The sequence below is a fragment of the Petaurus breviceps genome, unplaced genomic scaffold (assembly GCF_028583685.1).
Source record: "Petaurus breviceps papuanus isolate PSGF00001 unplaced genomic scaffold, PetGlider_PUasm1.0 688, whole genome shotgun sequence".
NCBI classification, from domain to species: Eukaryota; Metazoa; Chordata; class Mammalia; order Diprotodontia; family Petauridae; genus Petaurus; species Petaurus breviceps.
Genome location: NW_027186457.1, coordinates 4,290,216 through 4,302,189, shown reverse-complemented (window position 1 = coordinate 4,302,189; position 11,974 = coordinate 4,290,216). Strand labels below are relative to the sequence as shown.

General features: G+C 39.2%; 1 protein-coding gene across 1 annotated transcript in view; it reads right to left on the bottom strand.

Moving 5' to 3' along the window:
* Window positions 1-10,723: 10,723 nt before the first annotated feature.
* The window catches only part of MOGAT1 (monoacylglycerol O-acyltransferase 1), a 36,721-nt gene continuing 35,470 nt past the window's right edge, over window positions 10,724-11,974 (bottom strand). Inside the window, exon 6 of the mRNA XM_069104522.1 lies at window positions 10,724-11,271. Within this exon, the coding sequence (XP_068960623.1) occupies window positions 11,117-11,271 (155 nt within the window). The 3' untranslated portion in view covers window positions 10,724-11,116. The remainder of the gene's footprint in view (window positions 11,272-11,974) is intronic.

Here is an 11,974-nt window from a genome sequence, read left to right as displayed (position 1 = left end):
AGCCTCTGATTGGGGAAACAGAAGGTATGAACTCCTGTCCCCTTGTTACTGACTAACAGGAAATTGGCTGAAGGAAGTACATAATAATGTGTATATAAGAAAAGCTCCAGAGAGGCACAGTCAGAATTTCCTTGAGACTGAGATCTGGTGGCAGAACAGCTACAGAAGAATGGAGAACTGAGTCCTGAAAACTTGTCTTGGTGGAGTTTTTCCTGAACAGGATCCCAGAAGCCAAGAGACAAGAGGCCAGGAGCCCAGGAGCCAGGAGCCCAGGAACCTGGAGCCCAGATGACTGAAGCATGACCAGAATGCTGAGACTTTGTTTGTAGTTCGGTTGAGCCTTGAATTCCTTGGAGCAGAAATGGTGAAGGAGCTGACATGGACCAGACCCTGTGAATGCCAGTGTGGAGCAGGACCTGCCCAGAAAGCTGGTCAAGGAACTGGGAGCTGTCTGCCGTTGAATCTAGGTAGAATCTGAGACCATGGAAGGGGATCCAGGGAATCTGAGAACAGGCCCCAAGTCAAGATGAAGAAGAGACCTCTACTTGGGTACTGAGTAATTATGGAATTATAGTTTACTAGTAATCTAAAGGGTGGAGGGTTTTGTGTATGATACTTAGTAAGACTTTGCTGAATAAGTGACTGATTGTACTTTGAGTACTGTGACTATTGTTAGTGATTAGTGACTGATTGAGTTAATCAAGACTTTGCCCCAAGAGTAGAAAACTTTGAGACTGCTGATTAGTGACTAGTTGAGTTAATTAAGATTTTGCCCCAAGAGTGGAAGACTTCTGACTGTGTACTTTGATGCTACTGATAAGTGACTGATTGAATTAACTTAAGAGTGACTATTTTGTGACTGATTGAATTAGCTTGAGTGACTATTTTACTTTGAGACTATGTTGTAAATATTATATTGTGATTTTCTGTGATAAGTTGAAATATGGTGAATGCTGTATTTTGAATTATGCTGTACCTTGATTTTCCATGGATGTTTTGCTTTTGTTATGGAATGGAGTGATCACTATACTGAGTAATCAGAACCTAAAAAAAAAAGCTGTTCACAGTAGCAGTTCTTCTGGAAAGCTTCTGTGAATGGCATTACACTCTTCCTCTCAAGCATGACTTTCTCTCCAACCATTTCCTTGACTACACCCCCTGAAAGGAATGATTTTCCTTTCAAAATGCCCACAGGAAAACAATGGAAAGAGGAAGTAGTTAAGACTCCACCTCCCATCCCAATCCCAACACATCACAGCCTCCCCCCAGCCAAAGATGCTTACTTGTTTGCCCAGAAAGATCTGAATCTAAGTTTCTATTTTTATTCTGGGAAGTTATTAAAAAATCTATTAATCAATAATCCTCTTTCTATAGCTCTAGCCTTGAGCCAAAGAATCTATCTGAAAAAACATATACCCTAGTTGTAAAACTTCTCTTCCCCCATTCCTAGTATTCTCCTCTATTGTTTCTTTCTGCTGCATTTACACAATGACATATAGAGGTTTATATTGCAATGGTTAACTACATTTATCAGATTTAAAGACAAAACAAACAGGGAAACTAAGAAATGGAGATTCAGGGAACAGGCATGCCTCTCCTGGGAAGGGAGAGAGAGGGGAAAAGGCATGAGGCCAATTTACCAATTCTACACTTAATAGCTAAAACAGTTCCAGGAACCCCAGCATTTCTATGGAGCCTGTGTGCCCCTGTCCTATAGTCCAATAGCAAAGGTCTCCTGGCAACTGGTGGTGCTTTGGATAGATAAAGCACTGTGCCTGGAGTCAGGAACACTTGAGTTCAAATATGGCCTCAGGCTGTGTGATCCAGGAACACTCTCTTAACCTCTGATTGCCTCAGTCTTCAACTGTAAAATAGAGATAATAATACCACCTAATTCACAGGGTTATTGTGAGGACCACATGAGATCATATTTGTAAAAAGCACTTAACAAAGGGCCAGTCACATAGTAGATGTTATATAAATGTTTAATCCCCTTCCTTTTTCCCTTCCCCCCTCTCTTGGCTAGCACTCTCCCTTTGGAGTTCTCCAAGGTGCTGTTCTTGGTTTCTTGGTGAAGTTGCTGGTCACTCATGGCAGCACCTCTGGGTGGCTACCCAGGTATCTGCATGTCCACCCTCAGTACTAGGGAATGGGAGGGTTAATTTGTCACATTTTATTATAATGACTTTATTATTGACTTACATTATTATAATGACTAAATTACAGTCACATCAGGATCATGACAAACTACTTGGCAGCTGAAGAGAGTAATACTTGACTATTTCCATTCTAACTCTAGCATCCATCATTGTGGATTGGAATAGTCGGAGGAGGGAGATGGGTAGTTTCGAAAATGCTACTCCAATCAAGTCAGATGGAGGTTTTGACTTGGTGTTTAACCACCCTGGGAGTGCAGTAGGGTCACCAAGTAAACACCAAACCAAAAAGTGTACATCACATTTGGGCTCCTTTAGGGGTAATAGAGTCTGGTCAGACTATTCCCCCTACCCCATGGGAAAGAGAGGATAAGTAGATGAAAATATCTAAAGGGATTTATAGATCCATGAGTGCATCCACTTCTTGATACCAAGAGAACTCTAAGCAACCCTTTTGTGCATTTTTATCTAGCTTAGTGAATGGTGCACTGGACCATCTAGACCTTTCTCTTACCACTGGATGTCAATGACTCTGGAGGAGAGAGCGAAGATGATTTAATGAAGTTCTGCCTCACTTAAATCCAATTCATAGGCAAGTCAAGACCACCCTCTAGATGTTAATGGTCCTCTCGGAAAACAAAGCATGAACAGCAACAGTGAATCGTACATTCTAAAGATATTTGGAGTCCATTGGTACATTTGAAAAAAGTTCCCAGCTCCAACATATAAAACAGAGCTTGGTTTTTCTTAATCTATCTGATGGCTCTGCTTTGCTTTTCAGAGACCAGAATAAAATATGAAAAACTGAGTGCTTTGAGAAATTAGGTGTAACTGATTGACATATGTTACCTGTATACTTTTTGTATGTTACTACCAGTGTTTGCATATAATCAACAAATCTTATAGAGCCACATTATTTAAATAGTATGTGACTATACTTTTAGTTATTGATGTCTAGAACTTCACAAATCTATCTGGTTAATAAACTGTTCTGAGATCAAGAAGATCATGGTTCAAGTCCCATGTCCTAAACTTGCTAGCTGTGTGATGCTAGGTAAAGGCTTTCTGGAGAATCAATTTTTCCTATATCTTCATGCCCTGCCTCTCCTTAATGATACTCTCTTCTCCTTTGCTTCCATTTATTTTTCTGATTCTCCTTAAAATTTCTAATTACTTGTTTAAAAATAGATTTCATCGCTGTAGTTATCCATTTGTCCCATCCTTATGTTACATTTTTATATTAATTGCCCTAAATAGAACTGGAAATACTCAATATTTCTAACCTGTGGCATGAGAAGTTCCAGGCCTGTAATTTTATTAATGGGGAAAATCCTTTTTGAGGAAGATATCTTCATCAATGATACAGTGACTGGCACAAAGTAAACACTATATAAATGCTTTCGTTCTCCTTCCCAATGCATATCATCAACTTACCTGTATCTTCCGGTCTTAGGCAACTGTTCGGAGCACTAAGAAGGTCACGGCCACCCAGTTAATATTTGTCAAAAGCAGGACATGAGACAAGGTCTTTCCAACTGTGGCCAGCACATCATGCTGTCTTATTGGGTAAGTACCCATTAGGGCACTTAGGGGCCATTTCAATGATTATAATTAAATCTATAAAATGTCAATTTATTTAGTCAATCAATTTAGCCTTTCTTTTCAATTTACTCAAGATAAAAATGACACGTTTTTATAACCTGGGCATAAAAACATATTTATTGTTCAAAGCTTTCTAATCTGTACCATAAAGCTACAAAATAGAACAAAAACATCACATATGGTCATATAATACAAAAATTTGCTATTTCCTACCCCCCCAAAATTATTTTTAATAAAGACAAATATGTATACCATTCCACAATTTAAAGAAAAAGGAAATTAGATCAAGACTCTGAAAGGAATCTTAGATATCACTTAGTTCAACCCCTTATTTTAGAAATAAGGCCCAGAAAGGGGAAATGACTTTCCCTCAGTAGTAAATAGCAGTGGTAGGATTTGAACCCAGTTCCTCTGATTCCAAATTCAGTGCTCCTCGAAACAGGATGAAACCCCTTAGATGTGTTTCTCCTTCTTTTACTTAGTGAAGATTATTTCTTCTATGACTTTCTTAGAACCAATTAACACATTCCCCTAGGCCACAGTGAGCCTGTAAAAGAAGTTAGGAGTAAGTCTTCCTTCATGCAGGATTGACAAAACAATAATCCCCTTAGATTCTGATTACTGGAGAAATTGAACAGCTGGGTGGTACAGTGAATATAGGACCAGGCCTGGAGTCAGGAAGAACTAAGTTCCAATTTGGGCAGTCTCAGACACTTACTAATTGTGTAACCCTGGACAAATCACTTAACTCTGTTTTCCTCAGTTTCCTCATCTGGAAAATGATTTGGAAAGGGAAAGGGCAAATAATTCAGTATCTTTGCCAAGAAACCCCAAATGGAGTCACAAAGAGTCAGACATGACTGAAACTATTGATCAACAACAAATATTGGAGAAAGAGAATCAGGCAAGGATGGCATAGGGAAAATATATTATCAAATAAATATGACTTCTCTACTCTGGTTATGTGACCATCATGGATAAAGGTGAAAGGACTATTCAAAAATAGAAACCTAAAAAATAAAAAGGCATGAATAAGGCAAAGGGGCTCCCGTGTCCTCTCTGTTCTGGTTACAGTCCAAACAACATGCCATTGACATGGAAACAGACTACTGAGTAGCTAGAGTTTTGTACTAAAATGCAACAGGAGCAGATAAATTTACATTGGCCCTAGGGAGCACACGCAACTTCTAAACCCATTATATGATAGACGATGGGGCAGCTAGGTGGTACAGTGAATAGAGCACTGGCCTGGAGTCAGAAGATCTGAGTTCAAATCTGGCCTCAGACATTTAATAACTGTGTGACTCTGGGCAAGTCACTTAACCCCTATTTACCTCAGTTCCTCATCTGTAAAATGGGGACTCCCTGGAGATGGAACTGGCAAACCATTCCAGTATCTTTGCCAGGAAAACCACATGGATTAATCTATGGGGCTACAAAAAGTCAGACACAAGTGAAAGTGAACAACAACAAAACAGTACATAGACTCATGCCCAAGAACACCAACAGTGGTTCCAGAGTTTTCTGGACTAAATCAGACCCCAAGCCATGCCCTAGAACAGATCCCATTTGCGTGTTAAGTTGGGTCCATGCTGAACACAGGGGCTAATGGGACATTCAGCAAGGCCAATAGAATTAGCTTTGTTTTTTCCTTCTGCTTCTCATTCCATATCCCCAATTACGGGATCAACCGGGGAATGGAAAAGGGGACACAATCAGTAGTCAACCAAAAACTTGTTCATGCTACATTCCTGGACATTATCTGCAAATAGTCCTTCATTTTATCTCATTGGAGTGACCAAAAGAAATATGCAGAATGAATCTAGATGTTAGATTCAGGAATTTACTGTGACCCAGGCAAAGGGGGGGGGGGGACTGGAATCAACATCTCTCAAAATACTACAAGATGCTCCAAAAAGCAAATGTACTCAATAAGAAATACAAAGAAAAAATTTGTTTTTGTGTCATTTATTGCTGCTCTCCCCTCCCCCAGTATAGGTTTCTATTACATGACCATCAAACTATCAGATGACCATTGGGGACATCCTGGTCCTGTAGATTATGACAGAAAATGAAAAGTTTGTATAGAGGGAAAATGAGAACAATCAGGATAGTAGAAAGAAGACTGGATTTAGAGGATCTTCTAGATATATAACTTTAGCCAAGCCATTTCATCTTTCCCACGCTTCAATTTCTTCATCTATAAGATGGGTTTATAATCAACCACCCTGATTGCCTTATAAGTTTGTTGTGAGGATCATACAAAATATTACCTGTGAAAGTACTTTGAAAACTGTTTAGCATTATAAGGTATTTGTGGATATATATCCCCAACCTAGGGAAAAATAGTGATTTTGTGTATTTTAAATAAAAACATGTAACATAGGCTATCATCTCCTAATCCCAGAATAGGCATGTCAATTCAGGTTACATATCATGTTTGTATTATGGCAAGCATTGAGATATAAAAATAAGTTTTTAAATTATGTGATATGTCAACATAAGAATAAAATTCATTCCAGCTTCTTGGGGCTATTTCCCTGCAAATAGGGTTGATTCCAAATATTAGTCATGTTAACTTTTCAATGAGCATTGTATATTGGATTATTGGAGATTTTAGAAAATCTAAGCAGCAAAATACTGGTAGTCTGGTTATCTAATTACCACACTTGTAGTGTGACCCAAGGGAATAAGTGGAGAAAATAGGATAAGAATATTTTTTTAATTTAATTGCTTCCAAAGAATTTAAAAGTGGATCTTTAAAAACACAATTTTTTTCCTCAAAATGAAACATTTTTTAAGGTAATTTGATTTGCTTGAGTATACATTTTTATTACAAGGGTTACCCCTCCCATGGGGGTAGGATTGGGAGTTTAAGGGAGAGAAAATCACTTTGTTTATTCAAAAATATAATTTTAATTTAAATAAAACACAGACCTTTCTAGAAAATCTAGAAAGTAAAGTCAAATCCAGTGGAAATGGAGCAATTTTAAGTGGAGCTTTGGCATGGAGAGGAAGGAGGAAGCAGGAAATGTACTGTGGGAAATAGAACACTTCCGAAGGCTCCCTGAGGATGGGGGTGAATTGCAGATAATTAAAGTATTAGACTAAAAGCTGAATTCAAACAAAAATTGGGTCACAAAGTGGAATTTGATACAGATATTGCCAGAAAGGATGAAGGCTTGATCCAATTTTCTTTTGCTATGATTGGTAGTAGATTCAACCCAATAGGGCAAAAGTATAGTAGTATCTCATTCATTTGACATTATCAAATACTGATATCCACATAAATGAATTTTCTAAAAGCTGGTCCCTTAAGCATCTAAAACTTTTTTGATGACAATATTTTCCAAAAATGTATTATATACTTCCACTTTCTTAAACAGAGTACAGGTCCCTATTTATTTAACCTTTTCTTGATGACTACAAACATTGAGGTGATGCCTAGAGGGAAGGATTTAGATAAATTATTTAAAGTAGGTTAGAAAAATAGATCCATGAGTTGATGTGGCATTTATTAAGATTTTCCAGCCCTGAGCTAAGGGTTCAGGTAGACAAATACGAACAAAGCAGTCCCTGCCCTCAAGGAATTTACATTCTAATAGTGAGGTGACAGCTCATAAAGGGAAGCTTGGAAAAGGTTGGCATGGTTTGGAGATGGTGGCGGAAATTCCAGGAAAAGAGTAAGGCAAAGACTCTCCTCTCAGAGTCTAAGGTGGTTCTAGAGGCCAAGGTTCTGGGGAATGAGGGGAAGGGAAGATGAGGATAATGACTGGGGTGCAGGTAGCATGGTTTGGGAAAATGATACAGGAGTTAACTTTTTCCATGACAGATAGCCAACTCAATCTCAAGGTCCAATTATAAACTTTTTAGCTTCAGTAATTTAAAGATATTCCTTTTTCAAAAAATCTGGAATTACCACAGCTGCTGGTGTTTGACTTGCCTACCAATTGATTTAAAGTGTACTCATTCTGATTACATTCTTGAAAGAGTCTCATATTGCTGTGGTGCAGTGGATAGAGAGTCAGCCTTGGAATCAGAAAGACCTGAGTTCAGGAACTCCCTCCAACACATACAGGTTTAGCAACCCTGGACACAGCACTTACTTCTCAGTCCCAAACCCACCCCTTTACTGCCCCATCCCCTCCTTACCACCACCACACAGTGCAAACTATGCAGTTGTGGACAGACTATTGATCTGCATCAGAACAGAGAGATTCCAAATTTCTTGCTCAGTGAAATCATAGGTACACACCCAATTTTTTTTAAAGTTATGACCTTGCAAGTCATCATAAACATGAAACACTACTTTGTTGCACCTGAGTGATGCTCTCAGGATCTAACGAAGTAGATAAGGATATGTGATCTCAAATTAGTTTACATAGTTCAGGTCCTCATCATATCTCCTCTGGGCAATGGGCTTCCTAATTATACTTCTGACATTCAGTCTTTCCTCCCTCCAGTTCCTCCTTCACCCATGGCCAAGGTCATAGCCTTTAGGCATAGGTCTCCCTGTAACTTCCCTGTTGAAGAAACTCCACTGGCTCCCTCCCTAATACTTTTAAGGGAAAAAATACAAACTCCTATCTGACACTGAATGTCCATTACAAGCTAGGTCTAGCCTCTCTTCCTAGGCTGCTTACATAGAACTATTCCTCTTCATCCACTCCACACTCCAGCCAAACTGACCAAGTTGCTATTTTCCATCCAAGACAGTCCATTTCTTTGTACAGGTGTCTGGTATACCTGGAATGTCCTCTCTCCTCACCTCTGCCTCTTGGGGCCTCTAGTTCACTTCTAGGATCGAGTGGCACCTCTTCCTTTAAGAAACCTTTGCACATTCCTCCAATCTCTCCACCCCTATCCCATCATGTGATATATATTTTGTATGTATCTGTGACCGTTGCATATTCTCCTAAGTAGACTAAAATCTCCTTGAGTACAGAACTAGCTGATTTGTATTTATTCTCAGCACCTAGGACAGTACCAGGCCCTCCAAGAAAAGTAATGAACACTTACTTAATTGATATGCCACATATGATATGCTTAGAAATAAGAGAACAGATTGTTTTTTTTTCTTTGATCAATTCCTTTTGTTTCTCACTGGTCTTTCTCTGTCATGATTGTCCTGTTGCAAAAGTGCACCACCTTACTTTACACCTTTAAGCTCCAAAGAAGAGGCTGGATAATCACTTGTTAACTAACTTATAATGGGGATTCCTTTTATATTTGGGTTGGACTAAATGTCTGCTGAAGGCCTTTCCAAATCTCAGATTCTGAATCTAGGTCTTGGGATAGCTTATCCCTATGTCCACTGTGAAAAATGGGCTGCCATTCTCTGGAAGTGGAAAAGCAAACGGGTAGCTACTCCAGTATCTTTGCCAAGAAAACCCCCAAATAGGGTCATGAAGAGTCAAACATGACTGAAATGACTAAACAAATCCCCTAGAAGAAGGCCTCCTTGCAGGAGTTCTTTTTTTTGTGGGGGAAGGAGGAGGTAATTGAGATTAATTGATTTGCCTAGGGTCACACAACTAGTAAGTGTCTGAGGCCGATTTGAACTCAGGTCATCCTGACTCCGGGGTCAGTGCTCTAACCACTGTACCACCTAGCTGTCACAAGCAGGGGTTCTTTTGCAAGGCAAGAATCACTCGGAACATTTTTAATACCAATTCACATCATGTGAAAACTCAGAACTTGGACCCATCCAGAATGTGTGGGCCTTCTCTAGCCAGACTCAATGACAGATGAATATATTTCTTTATGCCCAAACATGAATTCAAAAAGGGAGGAGTGGCGAGGTGGAGGATTGTTGTTGTCATCTTTGGACTTCATATGACAGATTCAACAACTACACAAAAGTACCAAAGTCCACAAATAAGTTAGATAGTATTCCCTAAAGAATCAGAAAGTTTATGTATTCTATAATAGCATCATTGGTTCAGGACTATTACTGTATCTCAGATTCCTTTAGACAAGTGATGTTATACATTAGTAACTTGACAGTCTACCCATGCAGGACCATAGCTGTTCTATTTAACAATAACAGCATCTTACAGTAAAAAAAAATTATCAAGATTTTTGAAAATGAAGGACCACAGGAACGTAGATTCAGAGTGGGAAGGAACTTCAAAATGACATCTTATCTAATCCTTTCATTTTATAGAAAAAGAAAACCAAGGCTCAGAAAATAGAAATGACTTGCCTAAGGCAAATGGCCCATTTTTTCCCTGGAAGGTCTAAAATTTATTTCACATATTTTTTTTTCTTTTTGGAGGGGGGAAGGTAGGGCAATTGGGGTTAAGTGACTTGCCCAAAGTCACACGGCTAGTTTTTTGTGTTAAGTGTCTGAGGCCAAATTTGAACTCAGGTCCTTCTGAGTCCAGGGCCAGAGCTCCATTCACTGCACTACCTAGCTACCCCTATTTCATATTTTTTAAACCCACAACTTTAATATTTGGGGGAATACATAAGCATGGAATGAATGCTCTCCCTCCTCATCTCTGCCCCCTGGCTTCCTTCAAATCCCAGCTAAAATCTTACCTTCTATAGGAAGCTTTTCCTGATTCCTCTTAATTCTAGCACCTTCTCTTTTTTATTATTTCCAATTTATCCTGTACATACATATGTACCCATGTAATATGTACATATGGAATGCTACATATATGTATATACAGATGTATACATAGTTTGTATATAATTGTTTACATGTTGTCTCCTCCATTAGATTGTAAGCTCCTCAAAGGCAGGGACCGCCTGCCTTTTACCTTTCTTTGTATTCCCAAAGCTTAGCACAGAGCCTGATACTTAATAAATATTGATTGACTGATAAAAATAAACCCAGTGGGGCTGCTAGGTGGCACAGTGAATAGAGCACTGGCCTGGAGCCAGGAGGACCCGAGTTCAAATCTGGCCTCATACACTTAACACTTACAAGCTGTGTGACCTTAGGCAAGTCACTTAACCCCAATTGCCGTCTCTTCCCCCCTCCAAAAAAAAAAACCTAATCCTTTCCCATCACCCTTACAACTTGTGGCCTTCAAAAATGGAGTTTGGAAATTATCTTTGGGTAATTCTTAACTTTAAGAGCCTTTACACAGACCATCTTGTCCTTAGTGTTTCTGATAGCTTTCCACTCTAGTTGGATTTTTGTATATTAATATCACCGCGACTGAAGGCAAAGTGTGATGATTTGACATAGTATTTGAAAGAAAAGAAATCCAGGCCCTCTTATAACTCTTAGACATTCATTAAACTCACAACATAGTCTTTGACAGACACCAAATATTATTGATTCAGAGATTTTTCTTTCAATGCCACAAAGTTCTTGGAACATCCTTGATACCTTCTATAGCTGTTTATTTAAAAATGAGGGTTTCCTGTTCCGAGATCCCATACTTTCTTTTGTGCTTCTCAAATAATTTTCTTAGTTCCTCCAGGTAGATCTGATGCAATTCATCAATCTGTTCTGGTGTCGGGTGTGGATTCTGTCGAACAGGGATAGGGTGGCCCACTGCAACAGTAGAGAATGTAAGAATGCCACAGGTTATATCTCCATATCTCTATATACATTTTATCATCCATAAAAGGAGACTGGAATACAGGCAGCAAATTTCTCTGCCTGCAGTCTGGTAACTCCAAATTTAGTTTTTCTCTTGTCTTGCCTGAATACATACTGTACCATTAGATATGAAACAGAAACATTTGCCTCCTGTGCCAACATTGTACTATCAGTACCCTGGTGGTTTCGACTAAATGAGTTACTGTCTGAAATGCAGCTGTGGGTTTATGTGAGCACTGCCCTCCCCCAAGATCACCAACATTCTCTGTCTGGCACAGCTGGCAGCCAGACCACAGGGCCTTACTATTGATTAATGACCATGAGCTCACTGGAGACTGTGGGGTACCCACTCCCTCATTCTCTGCACTCCTTATTGGCCCCCTAGATTGGTTCTCAGTGGTTTTACATTTTGAAATACACAGAGTCAGGCCCACTGAGGACTTAAAAGGGACTTTGCTGGAAAAGGAAGAAGTATTTTCGAATGGTAGAAGCTAAGACGAAAGTTCTCTGACTACAATGAAGTATGTGTATAATTTTTTAGCGTGAACCCCTTTGATCCATTAGCATCTATTAGAAATCAGCACAACTTCTAGCTTTTCCACTTCACTCATGGACTTAGCATGTTTACTTAGATTTTACCTACTTTGGAGAAACC